This window comes from Bos mutus, chromosome 16 (genome assembly GCF_027580195.1).
Source record: "Bos mutus isolate GX-2022 chromosome 16, NWIPB_WYAK_1.1, whole genome shotgun sequence".
Classification (NCBI taxonomy): domain Eukaryota; kingdom Metazoa; phylum Chordata; class Mammalia; order Artiodactyla; family Bovidae; genus Bos; species Bos mutus.
The window spans coordinates 14,859,758-14,879,679 of NC_091632.1; the positions used below are offsets into that span (position 1 = coordinate 14,859,758).

The 19,922-nt window shown below is 39.9% G+C and overlaps 1 protein-coding gene across 1 annotated transcript in view; it reads left to right on the plus strand.

Annotated features, from left to right (window-relative positions):
* Window positions 1–19,922, plus strand: part of PPP2R5A (protein phosphatase 2 regulatory subunit B'alpha) — a 74,167-nt gene that overhangs the window by 25,157 nt on the left and 29,088 nt on the right. The window contains exons 2-3 of the mRNA XM_005888556.3: window positions 9,343–9,539; window positions 15,655–15,756. Coding sequence (XP_005888618.2) covers window positions 9,343–9,539; window positions 15,655–15,756 — 299 coding nt within the window. The remainder of the gene's footprint in view (window positions 1–9,342; window positions 9,540–15,654; window positions 15,757–19,922) is intronic.

Below are 19,922 nucleotides of genomic sequence, written 5' to 3' on the forward strand. Positions count from 1 at the left end.
GTTGGACCGTAAAGAAAGCTGAGCACTGAAGAATTGATGCTTTTGAAGTGTGGTCTTGAAGAAGACTCTTGAGAGTCCCTTGGACTGCAAGGAGATCCAACCAGTCAATTCTAAAGGAAATCAGTCCTGAATATTCGTTGGAAGGACTGATGCTGAAGCTGAAACTGCAATACTTTAGCCACTTGATGTGAAGAACTGACTCATTAGGAAAAACCCTGATGCTGGGAAAGATTGAAGGCAGGAGGAGAAGGGGGTGACAGAGGATGAGATGGTTGTATGGCATCCCCGACTCTATGGACATGAGTTTGAGCAAGCTCCAGGAGTTGGTGATAGACAGGGAAGCCTGGCGTGCTGCAGACCATGGGTTCGCAAAGAGTCAGACATGACTGAATAACTGAACTGAACTGAACCTGATAGGTCTGCTTAAGGTTTAACTGGGCTTCCCTGGTGCCTCAGTGGTAAAGAATCTGCCTGCCAATGCAGGAGACGTGAGTTCAATCCCTGAATTGGGAAGATCCCCTGGAGGAAGAAACTGCCACCCACTCCAGTATTCTTGGCTGGGAAATCCCATGGACAGATACAGTACTTGGAATAATTTCTCATCCTAAGTTAATAAATTAGCATTTGTTACTATGTCATGAGCTTGGCTCATTTGTATTTTATGTGATAAGAAACCATGTATCTGCATGTATAAGGCCGAGGAATAAACTCATTGAAAATTCATCATGAACACCATGTTTCTTGAGAAACTGACCTTCTTCTCTTGAGAATGAATTAACATACCAATGTGGTTGAGATTGGAAGTTTTCATGTATTCCATGATACTTATATAGTCAGATACAACTTGTACTATGTTAAAGAACCTGAACTTGTCTTAAATACCTGTTAATTTGGTGGTACGGTCTTTATAGGTTTCATAAACTGACACCAAAGAATACAGTGTAAAACTTCCTTACATTTTTCTAAAGACTGTAATTTACTTCAAAAACTCCTTAAAAGTTCACTAATATCAAATGAGTCAGGTGATCAGCTAGGTTCTGTACTTAACTACATAGGTGTTACTTTTTTCTCAAATAGTTTATTCTGTGAACCTTGAGATATCTTGTGACTCCAGCAAGAATCCACCTTGGAAGTCATGTTGCATCACTTCCGCAGTATTCACTCTGTTCCCTGGAAGCAAGTCTCTTTAGTCCAGCCCACATTGACGGCAGGAGAAGTAGACTCCACCTTCTGAAGAAAGGAGTATCAAATAATTTGTGGACAAATTTTAGAACTACTGCGCTTGATAGTTTGCAGTAGTTCTAGGCTTCCCTGGTGGCTCAGACGGTAAAGAATCTGCCTGCATTGCAGGAGACTTGAATTCTATCCTGGATCAGGAAGATCCCCTGGAGAAGGAAATGGCATCCCACTCCAGTATTCTTGCCTGGAGAATCCCATAGACAGAGAAGCCTGGTGGGCTATAGTCTGTGGGGTTGTAAGAGTCCAACACAACTGAGAGACTTAACAGTTAACAGTCCACTTGATAAGCTTGAAATTAGTACAAAGGAAGTTTTGTAAATTAATGATATTAGGCTTAACGTATCCTGATTCTCTGTCTCACAGTACAGGGTATAGTTGTGGTTAATGGTCCTGGTAGACTTAAAATCCTTTGACTAAAGTTTTTTACTGCAAGAGGAGAGAGTGGGATGAATTGAGAAAGCAGCACGGACATATATACAGTAACATGTTTAAAATAGGTAAATAGTAGGAAGCTACTGTATAGCACAGGGAGCTCAGCTCAGTGCTTTTTGATGACCTAGAGGGGTGGGAGGGAGGCTCAAGAGGAAGGGGATATATGTATACTTAGAGATGATTCATGCTGTTTGTACAGCAGAAACTAACACAGCCTTGTAAAGCAGTTATCCTCCCAATTAAAAATTTTACAAATAAAGTTTTTTACTCATTGAGTAGTGTTTGCATGGGCACTGTCTTTACTTGCTTCTAAAGAAAATGAAGAAATAATGATGGGAAAGTGCATTCCAGCCAGTACATGTGCAGACGGGCCACCTGGGGAACTTGGAACTGTCAGCATGAATGGAACTTAGGATGTAAAGGGGGAATGATGGGAAGTGAAGTTGGAAAGGTAGTGCCCCTCAGTTTCTCCTTCTCTCCTTTCACCCTCAGCTTTTGTCATCTTTACATTTTTAAGGTTAGTATTTTCTATGGCCATAATTTCTTTTGCATTTCTTTTCCGTGGGGATGGTCTTGATCCCTGTCTCCTGTACAGTGTCATGAACCTCATTCCATAGCTCATCAGGCACTCTATCTATCAGATCTAGGCCCTTAAATCTATTTCTCACTTCCACTGTATAATCATAAGGGATTTGATTTAGGTCATACCTGAATGGTCTACTGGTTTTCCCTACTTTCTTCAATTTAAGTCTGAATTTGGCAATAAGGAGTTCATGGTCTGAGCCACAGTCAGCTCCTGGTCTTGTTTTTGCTGACTGTATAGAGCTTCTCCATCTTTGGCTGCAAAGAATATAATCAATCTGATTTCAGTGTTGACCATCTGGTGATGTCCATGTATAGAGTCTTCTCTTGTGTTGGAAGAGGGTGTTTGTTATGACCAGTGCATTTTCCTGGCAAAACTCTATTAGTCTTTGCCCTGCTTGATTCCGTATTCCAAGGCCAAATCTACCTGTTACTCCAGGTGTTTCTTGACTTCCTACTTTTGCATTCCAGTCCCCTATAATGAAAAGGACATCTTTTTTGGGTGTTAGTTCTAAAAGGTCTTATAGGTCTTCATAGAACCGTTCAACTTCAGCTTCTTCAGCGTTAGTGGTTGGGGCATAGACTTGGATTACTGTGATATTGAATGGTTTGCCTTGGAAACGAACAGAGATCATTCTGTCTTTGAGATTGCATCCAAGTACTGCATTTCGGACTCTTTTGTTGACCATGATGGCTACTCCATTTCTTCTGAGGGATTCCTGCCCACAGTAGTAGATATAATGGTCATCTGAGTTAAATTCACCCATTCCAGTCCATTTTAGTTCGCTGATTCCTAGAATGTCGACATTCACTCTTGCCATCTCTTGTTTGACCGCTTCCAATTTGCCTTGATTCATGGACCTGACATTCCAGGTTCCTATGCAATATTGCTCTTTACAGCATCGGACCTTGCTTCTATCACCAGTCACATCCACAACTGGGTATTGTTTTTGCTTTGGCTCCATCCCTTCATTCTTTCTGGAGTTATTTCTCCACTGATCTCTAGTAGCATATTGGGCACCTACTGACCTGGGGAGTTTCTCTTTCAGTATCTTATCATTTTGCCTTTTCCTACTGTTCATGGGGTTCTCAAGGCAAGAATACTGAAGTGGTTTGCCATTCCCTTCTCCAGTGGACCACATTCTGTCAGATCTCTCCACCATGACCCGCCCGTCTTGGGTTGCCCCACGGGCATGGCTTAGTTTCACTGAGTTAGACAAGGCTGTGGTCCTAGTGTGATTAGATTGACTAGTTTTCTGTGAGTGTGGTTTCAGTGTGTGTGCCCTCTGATGCCCTCTTGCAACACCTACCATCATTTTTGGGTTTCTCTTACCCTGGGCGTGGGATATCTCTTCACGGCTGGTCCAGCAAAGCACAGCCATTGCTCCTTATCTTGGACGAGGGGTGTCTCCTCACCGATGGACAGGGAGGCTGGCGTGCTGCGATTCATGGGGTCGCAAAGAGTCGGACATGACTGAGCGACTGATCTGATCTGATCTGATGGCCATAATTAAGTTTTATGTGAATTGTTAATTATAAAAGTTGAAAGCCAGTGGGCAGGGTTTACGTGTGACTGCATAGGCTCCAGAGCTGCATAATATATTTCCTTTCTTGTTTAGTTTTTTTAAGTATTTCCTGGAATTTCTAATTGTCTATTTTTTTCCCACCTTTAACATACTCTCAGTTTTTTCCTCCAAATCTCCATGTGATAAGATACCCTAATTATTCTGCTTTAGAGACCAGTTTCTTAGGGCCTTCTTTCCTCCTGCTCTAAACTGATCCAGTTTTTCTCTAGGTCTGCTTTTCTTGAATTTCCATAATTCTTGGATTCCATTCCTTTCCCTTTCTCCCTATTGCTGCGTCATGTCCTCAGAATTTCCTATAAAAGGTTGTTTGAGGGTGCTAAGTTTTCCAAGTAGTTGCATGTCTGAAAGCACCGTTTTTGAACCTGTATCCTATTTCTGCTTTGTTGACTATGCTAAAGCCTTTGACTGTGTGGATCACAATAAACTGGAAAATTCTGAAAGAGATGGGAATACCAGACCACCTGACCTGCCTCTTGAGAAACCCATATGCAGGTCAGGAAGCAACAGTTAGAACTGGTCATGGGACAACAGACTGGTTCCAAATAGGAAAAGGAGTACGTCAAGACTGTGTGTTGTCACCCTGCTTATTTAACTTATGTGCAGAGTACATCATGAGAAACACTGGGCTGGAAGAAGCACAAGCTGGAATCAAGACTGCCGGGAGAAATATCAATAACCTCAGATATGCAGACGACACCACCCTTATGGCAGAAAGTGAAGAGGAACTCAAAAGCCTCTTGATGAAAGTGAAAGAGGAGAGTGAAAAAGTTAGCCTCAAGCTCAACATTCAGAAAACGAAGATCATGGCATCTGGTCCCATCCCTTCATGGGAAATAGATGGGGAAACAGTGTCAGACTTTATTTTTGGGGGCTCCAAAATCACTGCACATTTTGGAGCAGTGATTGCATCCATGGAATTAAAAGACGCTTACTCCTTGGAAGGAAAGTTATGACCAACCTAGATAGCATATTGAAAAGCAGAGACATTACTTTGCCAACAAAGGTCCATCTAGTCATATGGTTTTTCCAGTGGTCATGTATGGATGTGAGAGTTGGACTGTGAAGAAAGCTGAGCGCCGAAGAATTGATGCTTTTGAACTGTGGTGTTGGAGAAGACCCTTGAGAGTCCCTTGGACTGCAAGATCCAACCAGTCCATCCTAAAGGAGATTGGTCCTGGGTATTCATTGGAAGGACTGATGCTGAAGCTGAAACTCCAGTACTTTGGCCACCTCTTGCAAAGAGTTGACTCATAGGAAAAGACCCTGATGCTGGGAGGGATTGGGGGCAGGAGGAGAAGGAGATGACAGAGGATGAGATGGTTGGATGGCATCACTGACTTGATGGACATGAGTTTGAGTGAAGTCCAGGAGTTGGTGATGGACAGAGAGGCCTGGTGTGCTGCAATTCGTGGGGTCACAAAGAGACGGACACGACTGAGAGACTGAACTGACTGAACCTTGTTATCAATATCAGAGGTATTTTGAAGCGATGATGATAAGTATGAATATATTGGTATTTCAAGTCTGTTACATTGGCCTAGTAAAAATAGCCAAGGAAAAACAATATGTGACCTTACCACCTGAAAGTACTACATTGCCATATTGAAACACCACTGAGTATGCTTCATTTGCAAGCATGCTTGTAATGGGGAAACTGAAGTATAAAGTCGTCAGTGTAGACACTGTCAGTACTTTTTACATTTAGTGAACAAAATTATTATACATTCTTTTTCTCACAAATTACTTTTTATTCATATTTATGAAATACAGCCAAGCTATAGTCTTATTTTTTCAGCTTATTGAAATACATTTTTTGTCTCCTTTTCTTATGAGAATATTCTGAAAATTGATGTTTCAGAAAGATCCCTAAGAGTTAGGCTATATTAAACATCTATTTTATAATTTTTTAATGATGAAACCATTGATCTTTTCTTACTAGGATAACCATTATAAAAACTTGACTGATATAAAAATGTTATGTGTCTTGAACCTAGAAGTAGGCCAACCAATAGTAGATGACAGGAGCATCCTCTCTTCTCTCACTTAACCTTTTACAATCTGATCAACTCTTCCACCATTGTTTTACCTTAGCTTCTAAGAGACTCAACGCAGAGTGCTTAAATACAACAGTCAGATACCCTGTATAGCTTTCCTGCTTTTAATTAATCCTGATTTTATTTTTAATTGTTCTGTTCATATTTAATCTTGTAAGCACTCTCAAATTCTTTTTGACTCCAGGTTATATTTTTTAAGGTTTTGTATCTTGCCTTCTTCAGCGATCAATGCAAAGAAATAGAGGAAAACAACAGAATGGGAAAGACTAGAGATCTCTTCAAGAAAATCAGAGATACCAAAGGAACATTTCATACAAAGATGGGCTCGATAAAGGACAGAAATGGTATGGACCTAACAGAAGCAGAAGGTATTAAGAAGAGATGGCAAGACTACACAGAAGAACTGTACAAAAAAGATCTTCATGACCCAGATAATCACGATGGTGTGATCACTCACCTAGAGCCAGACATCCTGGAATGTGAAGTCAAGTGGGCCTTAGAAAGCATCACTACAAACAAAGCTAGTGGAGGTGATAGAATTCCAGTTGAGCTATTCCAAATCCTGAAAGACGATGGTGTGAAAGTGCTGTGCTCAATATGCCAGCAAATTTGGAAAACTCAGCAGTGGCCACAGGACTGGAAAAGGTCAGTTTTCATTCCAATCCCAAAGAAAGGCAATGCCAAAGAATGCTCAAACTACCGTACAATTGCAGTCATCTCACACGCTAGTCAAGTAATGCTCAAAATTCTCCAAGTCAGGCTTCAGCAATATGCGAACCGTGAACTTCCTGACATTCAAGCTGGTTTTAGAAAAGGCAGAGGAACCAGAGATCAAATTCCCAACATCCGCTGGATCATGGAAAAAGCAAGAGAGTTCCAGAAAAACATCTATTTCTGCTTTATTGACTATGCCAAAGCCTTTGACTGTGTGGATCACAATAAACTGTGGAAAATTCTGAAAGAGATGGGAATACCAGACCACCTGATCTGCCTCTTGAGAAATTTGTATGCAGGTCAGGAAGCAACAGTTAGAACTGGACATGGGACAACAGACTGGTTCCAAATAGGAAAAGGAGTACGTCAAGGCTGTATATTGTAACCCTGCTTATTTAACTTATATGCAGAGTACATCATGAGAAACGCTGGACTGGAAGAAGCACAAGCTGGAATCAAGACTGCCGGGAGAAAAATCAACAACCTCAGATATGCAGATGATGCCACCCTTATGGCAGAAAGTGAAGAGGAACTCAAAAGCCTCTTGATGAAAGTGAAAGAGGAGAGTGAAAAAGTTGGCTTAAAGCTCAACATTCAGAAAACGAAGATCATGGCATCTGGTCCCATCCCTTCATGGGAAATAGATGGGGAAACAGTGGAAACAGTGTCAGACTTTATTTTGGGGGCTCCAAAATCACTGCAGATGGTGATTGCAGCCATGAAATTAAAAGACGCTTACTCCTTGGAAGGAAAGTTATGACCGACCTAGATAGCATATTGAAAAGCAGAGACATTACTTTGCCAGCAAAGGTTCGTCTAGTCAAGGCTATGGTTTTTCCAGTGGTCATGTATGGATGTGAGAGTTGGACTGTGAAGAAGGCTGAGGGCCAAAGAATTGATGCTTTTGAACTGTGGTGTTGGAGAAGACTCTTGAGAGTCCCTTGGACTGCAAGGAGATCCAACCAGTCCATCCTAAAGGAGATCAGCCCTAGGATTTCTTTGGAAGGAATGATGCTAAAGCTGAAACTCCAGTACTTTGGCCATCTCATGCGAAGAGTTGACTCATTGGAAAAGACCCTGATGCTGGGAAAGATTGAGGGCAGGAGGAGAAGGGGACGACAGAGGATGAGATGGTTGGATGGGATCACTGACTCGATGGATGTGAGTCTCAGTGAACTCTAGGAGTTGGTGATGGACAGGGAGGCCTGGCGTGCTCGATTCATGGGGTGGCAAAGAGTCGGACATGACTGAGCGACTGATCTGATCTGATCTGATCTTGCCTTTTCAACTTGCTTCTAAGCTCTTGAAGACAGGAAATCATCTCTAACTTTCAAAACTAGCTTCAATGGACTGTTTTGAAGTTAAATAAATAGACATAGGAAACACTTAGAATTGTATTTGGCATGAAGGAAATGCTAATGTTAGTAGCATTATGTTTTATTATGTTCAGAGTACTTTATAGAACATGTACTTATAGGAGGTATTTAGGTAAGAAAAGATTTTTCTGTTCCTCAATACTTAACAAAAATTTGAGGACTGGACATTTGTGTTTTAACTCAGTGCCAAATGAGTTGAAATGTTAACTGCTTTCTAAATATATCTAATGTTTGGTAAAATCCAAAGGTGACCTCTTCCATCCAAATATTAGGTAATGCTGGGACATAATTCTGGAGGAGAAAGCAACTTGAAAGAAGTCTTTAGGCTAAGTAGCACATTATGGAATTGAGAAGCTATGAAAAACATTAATTTATTCTCAGAGGAGGCTGAAGAGATAGGTGCCCAGAAAAAGAAACTTACTTTTTATATGTAACATGTTCCTGAATCTACTATTTGCTAGTCTTGAAGATCATATTGTGTCTTTGAACATGTTAGCTGTAGGCTACTAGCCTGTCATGTAAGAGAACCCCATGGACTTTAGCCCACTAGGCTCCTCTGTCCATGGAATTTCCCAGGCAGGAATACTGGAGTGTGTTGCCATTTCCTTCTACAGGGGATCTTCCTGACCCAGGGATTCAACTCGAGATTCCTGCATTGGCCAGTGGATTCTTTAGCACTGGGGGAAAAAACCTGGGAAACCCCCTATATATCCCATGTTAGTAGTAAAAGAGATGAAAAGGAAAGCCTGCTCAGTGAATGATCCTTGCCCTTGAGGAACCGTCTCTGAGTTGGGAAGATCCCTTGGAGGAGGGCACTGGTAGGTGGTGGTGGTTGTTTAGTCTCTAAGTCATGTCTGACTCTCTTGCGACCCCATGGACTGTAGCCCGCCAGGCTCTTCTGTCCATGAAATTTTCCAGGCAAGAATACTGGAGTGGGTTGCCATTTCCTACTCCAGGAAATCTTCCCAACCAGGAATTGAACCCATGTCTCTTGAGTCTCCTGTGTTAGCTGGCGGATTCTTTACCACCACATCATGTGGGAAGCCCTAGGATGTCACGGCTGTAGTCTAAATGATCAATGTGTGAGTCATTAAAGTGGCAGAGGGAGTGACAAGAAGAGGATAGATTCCAGATAAAAAATGGAATCAATAATACTTAATGATTGATTATGGTAGTGAGATAGGAGGAAGGTAAAATTTCATTCCTGGCATGAATAATGGGATTATATGGTAAATTTCTCACTAGGCTTTTGAGAGAAATTTTACTTTATGTATGTGAATAGCTTCTGCAAAATAGTAAACATATGAAGGTAACTTCTGAGTAGGTCATTTCTAAGTTTCTCTCTATTTTTATTTATAGATGCCACCTCAAATGAACAGCAAGAGCTTTTCTGTCAGAAGTTGCAGCAGTGTTGCATACTGTTTGATTTCATGGACTCTGTTTCAGACTTGAAGAGCAAAGAAATTAAAAGAGCAACATTGAATGAACTGGTTGAGTATGTTTCAACTAATCGTGGTGTAATTGTTGAATCAGCGTATTCTGATATAGTAAAAATGGTAAGCTTCTAGACTTAAGTTCCTCAGATTTATATAAATTCAAGTAAGATCTGAGGTGTAATTACAATTTAATGAGATTGATTTTTAGTAAATGTACAGTAGTTGATGTACTCAAAAGAATGTTTTTTAAAATAGTCCGTTTGAAAGATTATCCATTCCAGTGATGCTGTCATTGCTTTATGATAGTTTGGGAATTCAGTAGCCACAATGACTGGTGGCTACCACATTGGAGAGTGTGGATCTAGAACTTAGGAGAAAGATGTAAGCTCAAGATTATATGGGTTGGTAGGTAATTAATGTCATGCAGCTGAATAGAGAAAGAATAGCTAAAGGGCGAAGAAAAGACTAATGAAAAAATACGGGGCTCTCCACATCTCAGAAATGGATCAGGGAGTCAAATATAGACCATTCTTATTTAGGACATTTTGATATCATATATGTAGCTTCTATGGCACTGAATTTTAATCAAAACTCAGGACCTTTAAATGATATAAACAAACATTTGAAATATCTGATGTGAAAAAAAAAAAAACTATTGAAGAAAGATTGTTCAGGGTACTGTTTATTAATTATTTAGCCATATTCTTCAAACTGTAGAAATTTGTTTAGGACGTATGATTTTTGTATTTTAGTGCATAACAAAATATAGAAAAATTCATTTGGAATAATTAGAGTCACCAGGCACACAGTTTAAACTTGTGTTGGTTGTGGAAGGTTCCACAGAGTCAGACATGACTGAGCTACTAACACACAGAAAGTTATAGCAAGTATGATCTAAACTAAGTCATACTCTTTGCATTGGTCACTTAAGGCTTTCTTATCTTGCCTTGCTATTCTCTGGAACTCTGCATTCAGTTGGGTATATCTTTCCCTTTCTCCTTTGCCTTTTGCTTCTCTTTTCTCAGCTATTTATTAGGCCTCCTCAGACAGCCACTTTGTCTTCTGGCATTTCTTTTTCTTGGGGATGGTTTTGGTCATCACCTCCTGTACAGTGTTATGAACTTTCATCCATAGTTCTTTGTGCAGTCTGTCTACCAGATCTAGTCCCTTGCATCTATTCGTTACCTCCACTGTATAATCACAAGGGATTTGATTTAGGTCATACCTGAATGGCCTAGTGGTTTTCCTTACTTTCTTCAATTTAAGCCTAAATTTTGCAATAAGGAGCTGAAGATCTGAGCCACAGTCAGCTCCAAGTCTTGTTTTTGCTGACCATATAGAACTTTTCTGTCTTTGTCTGCAAAGAATATAATCAGTCTGATTTCGATACTGGCTATCTGGTGATGTCCATGTGTAGAGTCATCTCTTATGTTGTTGGAAGAGGGTGTTTTGCCAACATATGCTGGGTCATAGAAAAAGTAAGGGAATTCCAAAGAAAAGTCTACTTCTGCTTCATTGACTATGCTGAAGCCTTTGACTATGTGGATCACAACAAACTGTGGAATATTCTTAATGACATGGGAATCCCAGACCATATTACCTGCTTCCAGAGAAACCTGTATGCAGGTCAAGAAGCAGCAGTTAGAACTGGACATGGAACAACGAACTGGTTCAAAATCGGGAAAGGCTGTATGTTGTCACTGTGCTTATTTAACTTACATGCAAAGTATTTCATGTGAAATGCTGGGCTGGATGAATCACAAGCTGGAATCAAGATTGCAGAGATAAATATATCAACAGCTTCAGATATGCAGATAATACCACTTTAATGGCAGAAAGTGAAGAGCAACTAATGAGCCTCCTGATGAAGGTGAAAGAGGAAAGTGAAAAGGCTGGCTTTAAAACTCAACATTCTGAAAACTAAGATTATGGCATCTGCTCCTATCACTTCATGGCAAATAGATGGGGAAACAATGCAAACAGTGACAGACTTTATTTTCTTGGGTTCCAAAATCACTGCAGATGGTGACTGCAGCCTGAAATTAAAGGATGCTTGCTCCTTAGAAGAAAAACTATGACCAACCTAGACAGCATATTGAAAAGCAGAGACATTACTTTGCCAACAAAGGTCCATCTAGTCAAAGCTATGGTTTTTCCAGTAGTCATGTACCGAGGTGAGAGTTGGACCATAAAGAAGGCTGAGTGTCGAAGAATTGACAGTTTTGAACTATGGTGTTGGAGGATCAAACCAGTCAATGCTATAGGAAATCAGCCCTGAATCTGCATTGGAAGGACTGATGCTGAAGTTCCAATACTTTAGCCACCTGATGCGAAGAGCTGACTCGTTGGAAAGGACCCTGATCCTGGGAAAGATTAAGGACAAGAGAAGAAGGGGGTGACAGAGGATGAGATGGTTAGAATGCATCACTAATAGCCATGAGTTTGAGCAAGCTCCAGGAGATGCTGAAGGACAGAGAAGCCTGGTGTGCTGCAGTCTATGGGGGTGCAAAGAGTCAGACATGACTTAGCTACTGGGCAACAACAAAATAAGCTATATGTATATATTTGAGTCAAATTATTCTGTAATTTGCCATATGTTAATAAATTCTGGGATTTAATTCATTTTCCCAAGCAAAAGGTATGTTTTTTGTCTTAAAAAAACTTTTTTTTTTAACTTCTGGGTACTTCATTTCTAGTTAAGAAGCCTACTCACTTAGTTCTTTAAAGCTTTTTGGTGTATTTGGGATACACAGTTAATTTTACTGGTGGCTACAAGTATACTTTTTCTTTTACTACCAACAATAATAAGTATGATTTCAAAGGCAAATTATGCCCTTCTATGGGATATATTCCCTTTTTGAGTTCTAGCTATGACTTTCGGCCACTTGTTGTGAAATTGATATCTATTAAACTATCTATTGGCTCTTCCCCATATATAGGTTTTGAGTTTTAGCAAATCAAATTTTAGATTTTTACTTTCTAAGTCTTATGGGTTGTGCGTGTGTGCATGCTAAGTCAGTTTAGTTGTGTCCAACTCTTTGCAACCTTGTGGACTGTAGCCTGCCAAGCTCCTCTATCCAAGGGATTCTCCAGGCAAGAATACTGGAATGGTTTCCATGCCCCCTCCAGGGTATCTTCCCAACCCAGAGATAGAACCCACATCCCCTGTGTCTACTGCATTGCAGGCATATTCTTTGCTGCCGAGCTACTGGGGAAGCCCCTTATAGTAATTGACAGTTAACAGTTATTTGGCATACCATAAATGCCACTTCATAAGAATGGTTGCGAATTTGCTTATACCACCAAACAACCATAGTTCATCAGATCGAGTTCCTTAAATCAAGACAATCCCCATGGAAAAGAAATGCAAAAAAGCAAAATGGCTGTCTGAGGAGGCCTTACAAATAGCTGTGAAAAGAAGAGAAGCGAAAAGCAAAGGAGAAAAGGAAAGATAAAAGCATCTGAATGCAGAGTTCCAAAGAACAGCAAAGAGAGATAAGAAAGCCTTCCTCAGCGATCAATGCAAAGAAATAGAGGAAAACAACAGAATGGGAAAGACTAAAGATCTCTTCAAGAAAATTAGAGATACCAAGGGAACATTTCATGCAAAGATGGGCACGATGAAGGACAGAAATGGTATGGACCTAACAGAAGCAGAAGATATTAAAAAGAGGTGGCAAGAATACACAGAAGAACTGTACAAAAAAGATCTTCACGACCCAGATAATCACGATGGTGTGATCACTCACCTAGAGCCAGACATCCTGGAATGTGAAGTCAAGTGGGCCTTAGAAAGCATCACTACAAACAAAGCTAGTGGAGGTGATGGAATTCCAGTTGAGCTATTTCAAATCCTGAAAGATGATGCTGTGAAAGTGCTGCACTCAATATGCCAGCAAATTTGGAAAACTCAGCAGTGGCCACAGGACTGGAAAAGGTCAGTTTTCATTCCAATCCCAAAGAAAGGCAATGCCAAAGAATGCTCAAACTACCACACAGTTGTACTCATCTCACACGTGAGTAAAGTAATGTTCAAAATTCTCCAAGCCAGGCTTCAGCAATACGTGAACTGTGAACTTCTGATGTTCAAGCTGGTTTTAGAAAAGGCAGAGGAACCAGAGATCAAATTCCCAACATCCGCTGGATCATGGAAAAAGCAAGAGAGTTCCAGAAAAACATCTATATCTGCTTTATTGACTATGCCAAAGCCTTTGACTGTGTGGATCACAGTAAACTGTGGAAAATTCTGAAAGAGATGGGAATACCAGACCACCTGACCTGCCTCTTGAGAAACCCATATGCAGGTCAGGAAGCAACAGTTAGAACTGGTCATGGGACAACAGACTGGTTCCAGATAGGAAAAGGAGTACATCAAGGCTGTATATTGTCACTCTGCTTATTTAACTTATATGCAGAGTACATCATGAGAAACGCTGGACTGGAAGAAGCACAAGCTGGAATCAAGACTGCCGGGAGAAATATCAATAACCTCAGATACGCAGATGACACCACCCTTATGGCAGAAAGTGAAGAGGAACTCAGAAGCCTCTTGATGAAAGTGAAAGAGGAGAGTGAAAAAGTTGGCTTAAAGCTCAACATTCAGAAAACGAAGATCATGGCATCTGGTCCCATCCCTTCATGGGAAATAGATGGGGAAACAGTGGAAACAGTGTCAGACTTTATTTTGGGGGGCTCCAAAATCACTGCAGATGGTGATTGCAGCCATGAAATTAAAAGACGCTTACTCCTTGGAAGGAAAGTTATGACCGACCTAGATAGCATATTCAAAAGCAGAGACATTACTTTGCCAACAAAGGCAAAGTCATATGGTTTTTCCAGTGGTCATGTATGGATGTGAGAGTTGGACTGCGAAGAAAGCTGAGCGCTGAAGAAGTGATGCTTTTGAACTATGGTGCCGGAGAAGATTCTTGAGAGTCCCTTGGACTGCAAGGAGATCCAACCAGTCCATCTTAAAGGAGATCAGTCCTGGGTATTCACTGTAAGGACTGATGCTAAAGCTCCAATGCTTTGGCCACCTCATGCGAAGAGTTGACTCATAGGAAAAGACCCTGATGCTGGGAGGGATTGGGGGCAGGAGGAGAAGGGTACGACAAAGGATGAGATGGCTGGATAGCACCACCGACTCGATGGACATGAGTTTGAGTGAAGTCTGGGAGTTGGTGATGGACAGGGAGGCCTGGCGTGCTGCGGTTCATGGGGTTGCAAAGAGTCGGACATGACTGAGCCACTAAACTGAACTGAACTAAACCAAACAACATTTGTCTCATCCTCTATTCCCCAAGTAATTTATCTTAAATGACCAATGCCTCAAGTGTTAGGGCCTTACGTTACTGAACCATTTGGTCTGTCAGTCTGTTGATCATTCTTCAAACACTTTTGAGTTGGGCTCATAATCTATTCTTTGCTAAAGAAGGACTGTAGTGTACTTTGGTACTAAGACAGTATGAAAGATGAGTTAGAATCTAAAATGAAGAGTCTCAAAGCATACCTTTATTTCAGAGAGATTAGTATTTTTTAAAAGGCTCAGGGTAAATGAAACCAAATTATCTAAATCAAATCATCATCAGTTCAGTTCAGTAGCTCAGTTGTGTCCAATTCTTTGCCACCCCATGAACCGCAGCATGCCAGTCATCCCTGTCCATCACCAACTCCTGGAGTCCACCCAAACCCATATCCATTGAGTCAGTGATGCCATCATGGTGTATTATAAACTATGTCTGTAATGGCCATATACCCCCATCCTCCTCTGCTTTATAAAATGTGGTGTGTGTATAAGACTAGAGATATTTTACCAAACTCTTTTGGGTTATAAGGTAAGTAAAAGTCTGGGTTAAAGTATGGGAGAAGTTGTGGAAAGATGAAAAGAGGAAGTTAGGGATAGGGAGAGTTAGGAACTTTATGCTCCCCTCCCCCAATTTCCTCCCCTCCACTTTTTTTTTTTTTAAGCAAAACTTTGAAAAAAAAAAAATTTGTGATTTAAAGAAGAGGAATCTGGAGGTAGTCTATATGAAATTTGATGTCTGTAGAGGTCAGAGTTATGGGATAGAGAAAATAAAGAAATAAATGGCTGCCTTCATATCTTGAAGAGGTTTATAGGTTTTGAGCTAAACTTATAGTCACAGCTTTTTTCTTAAAGTTATCTTTAAAATATTTCATTTTGCATTTTTAAATTTAACTGAACAACAGAGAAGTCTAAATTTATTTTTCTTTACAGATCAGTGCTAACATCTTCCGAACTCTTCCTCCAAGTGATAATCCAGATTTTGATCCAGAAGAGGATGAACCCACACTTGAGGCCTCTTGGCCTCACATACAAGTATGGAACATAATTTTATTTATGCTGTTCTGCTGAAATCATGGAACTCTGTTTTAGATTTGAGTGTCTATTTAAAGTACTAGATTTTTAATACATTTTCTTAACATTTCCTTTTCCCAAAATATTGCTTTTCATTTTTTTAATAGTAAATTACACTTAACATTTACCTTTTAAACTGTTTCAAAGTATATTCCTTAGCGTTAAGTACATTCGTAATGCTAAGCAGCCATCACTGTTACCTAGTGTAATAGGCACCTTTTCATTACCTTTTCATCATCTACAGTCTTTTCATCACCCCAGATGGAAACACCCTTGTCATTAACAGTCAGTTCCCATTCTTTACCTGCCCCCTACCTCCCAGCCACTGGCAGCTATTAATCTACTCTCTGTGTCTGTGGATTTGCCTTATATGCTTACCATAATATTTTCAGGGTTCATCAATATTGTAACATGTATCAATATGTCATTCCTTTTAATGGCTGAATAATATTCCATTATATGGACATACCACATTTTGTTTATCCATTAATCAGTAGATGGACAGTTAGGTGGTTTCTATTTTTTGGCCTTTGTGACTAGAAGTGGTATGAATGTGTAAGTTTTTGTTTAACATGTTTCCCATAAGTTTTGACATGTTGTGTTTTTATTTTTATTGATTTCAGAGTGTTTTCTAACTTCCTCTGTGACTTATTTGGCCCATTAGTTATTTAAGAATGTGTTTAATTTCTGGGCTTCCCTTGTGGCTCCGCTTGTAAAGAGTCTGCCTGCAAGGCAGGAGACCTGGGTTTGATCCCTTGATTGGGAAGATCTCCTGGAGAAGGGAAGGCTACCCACTCCAGTATTCTGGCCTGGAGAATGCCATGGACTATCGTCCATGGGGTCACAAAGAGTTGGGTACAACTGAGGGACTGGGCTTCCCTAGTAGCTCAGCTGGTAAAGAATCTGCCTGCAATGCAGGAGACCCTGGTTCAATTCCTGGGTCAGGAAGATCCACTGGAGAAGGGATAGGCTACCCATTCCAGTATTCTTGGGCTTCCTTGATGGCTCAGCTGGTAAAGAGTCCACCTGCAATGCCAGAGACCTGGGTTCAATCCCTGTGTTGGGAAGATCCTTTGGAGAAGGGGGGATAGGCTACCCACTCCAGTATTCTGGCCTGGAGAATTCCATGGACTATATAGTCCATGGGGTCACAAAGAGTAGGACAAGACTGAGCAACTTCCACCTGAATTTCTGGCTCCCATATTTCTTTCTGTTACTGATTTATAATTTTATTTCATTGTGGTTGGTGAATATACTTTGAAGTTTTCAATCCTTTTAAATGTATTAGGCCTAGCATATAGTTTATCATGGAGAATGTTTCATGTGTGCTTGAGAAGAATGTGAATACTGTTGTTGCTGGATGGAGTGTTGTGCTGAAATCTCTTAGATCTAGTTGGTTGTTTAAGTTTTCAGTTTCCTTGTTGACCTTCTGTCTAGTTCTCTCCACTATTGAAAATGAAATATTGAAATTTCCTACTGTTACAGTTGAATTGTCTGTTTCTCTTTTCTGTTATGTCAGTTTTTGATTCATGTATTTTGGGGTCTTATAAATCATGTTTATAATCATTTTACAGTTTTTGTGTTAAAATACATTTTGTCTGATATAGTATTCTATAACCACTATTTGAATACTATATATAAATACTAATAAATTTACATATATAAATATTACATAAATTTATAACCACTATATAAATACTATATATAGTATTTTACAGCTACTGTCTGACTCTCTTTTGGTTACTGTTTGCATGATATATCTTTTCTGTACATTGACTTCTTATCTATTTGTTTCTTTGAATCTAAATTTTATCTCTTGGGAATTCCTTGGTGGTCCAGTGGTTAGGACTTTTCAGTTTCACTGCTGAGGGCCTAAGTTCAATCCATGGTCAGGGAACAAAGATCCTGCAAGCCACACAGTGTGGCTAAATAGTGTCTCTTGTAAACAGCATGTAGTTGAAACCTGTTTTTTTTTTTTTAATCAGTTTTGACAGTCTCTGCTTTTGACTAATGTTTAATCCATTTATATTGAATGTAATTGCTGGTAAGGTAGAATTTACGTTTGCTGTTTTGGCCTTCCCTGGTAGCTCAGTGGTAAAGAATCAGCCTGCAATGCAGGAGATGTGGGTTCTATCCTTGGGTTGGGAAGAACCCCTGGAGAAGAAAATGGCAACCCATTCCATTATTCTTGCCTGGGAAATCCCATGGACAGAGGAGCCTGGCAGGCTCCATGGGGTCACAGAATCGAACACAATCTAAACTAAGCAACATTTTGCTGTTCTATGTCTTATGTCTTTCTCATTCCTCTACCCCTCCGTTATTGTGTTTTGTATTAAATACGGATTTTCTGGAGTACCATTTTAATTCTCTTGTTTCTTTAACTATACTTTTTTGAGGTATTTTCTTAGTACTTACCCTAGGGATTACATTTTAAAATGAACTAGTTTGGTTGAATAGTAGTAGTATTCAATTTTAGTAGTATTAGTAATTTTAGTAGTATACAAAACTTTGGTCCAGTATACCTCCATTCCCTCCCCCTTCTTCTGTGCTGTTATTGTCATACAGATTGGATCTTTATGCAGGCATTTTATTGCACTTTACTTCATTGCACTTTGCAGATACTGCATTTTTTTTTTTACAAATTGAAGGTTTGTGGCAACCTTGTGTGAAGCAAGTCTATCAGCACCATTTTCTTACTTCATGTCTCAGTGTCACATTTTGATAATTCTTGTAATATTTTCAACTTTTACATTGTTATATTTTTATGATGATCTGTGATCAGTGATCTTTGATGTTATTATTGCAAAAAGATTACAGCCTGCTGAAGACTCAGATGATGGTTAGCATTTTTAGCAATAAAGTATTTTTAAATTAAGGTATGTACATTGTTTTTATAAAACATAATGTGATTGCATATTTAATAGACTATAATGTAAACATAACTCGAGAAGGCAATGGCACCCCACTCCAGTACTCTTGCCTGGAAAATCCATGGACGGAGGGGCCTGGTAGGCTGCAGTCCATGGGGTCGCTAAGAGTCGGGCATGACTGAGCAACTTCACTTTGACTTTTCACTTTCATGCATTGGAGAAGGAAATGGCAGCCCATTCCAATATTCTTGCCTGGAGAATCCCAGGGACAGCGGAGCCTGATGGGTTGCTGTCTATGGGGTCGCACAGAGTCGGACACGACTGAAGCGACTTAGCAGCCGCCATAAACATAACTTTTATATACTTTGGTAAGCCAGAAAAATTCATGTGACTTGCTTTAGTGCAAAATTCACTTTATTATGGTGGCCTGGAACCAAACCTGCAATATCTCCAGTATGCCTGTACATTGTACATCCATCAACCCAGTTTTATAATTACTGCTTTATGTGGTTGACTTGTAAAACAAAATGAAAGAGTTATAAATAAAAATACATTTACACTCTTTCATATTTACCTATGTAGTTACCTTTACCCATGCTCTTCCTTTCTTCCTATGAACTCAAGTTACATACAGTGTCATTTTGTCTCAGCCTGAAGGATTCCCTTTAATATTTCTTGTAAGGCAAGTCGATTAATCTGGGAATATCTTAATTTTCCCTTCATTTTTGAAGGACAGTTTGGCTGAATATAGAATTCTTGGTTAACTGCCTTTTCCCCTCAACACTTTGAAGGTCTCCTCCCACTGATCCTCTGGTGTCCATGGTTTTCTGTCCAAGTCAGTTATTAATCTTACTAGGATCTGATGTAGGTGATACATTATCTCTTTCCGCTTGGAAAATTTTCTGTTCGTCTTTAACTTTTGTCAGTTTGATTATGTTGTCTCTAGATATGGATCTCTTTGACTTTATTCTAGTTGGAGCTCCACTGAGCTCCAGTTGAGTTCCTTGTATAAATTAATACTTTTCATCAAATTTGAATTGTTTTTAGCCATTTCTTCAACTGTTATTTCTTCCTCTTTCTCCTCTCCTTCTGAGACTCCCATTGTGTGTAGTATGTCGGTATGATTGATGGTATCCCACAAGTCTTTGAAACTCTGTTCATTTTGTGTTCAGTCTTTCTTTTGCACCTCAAAGTAGATAATCTCCACTGACCTGTCTCTCTGCCAACTCAAAGTGTTTTTCATGGTTTTTTTGTGGG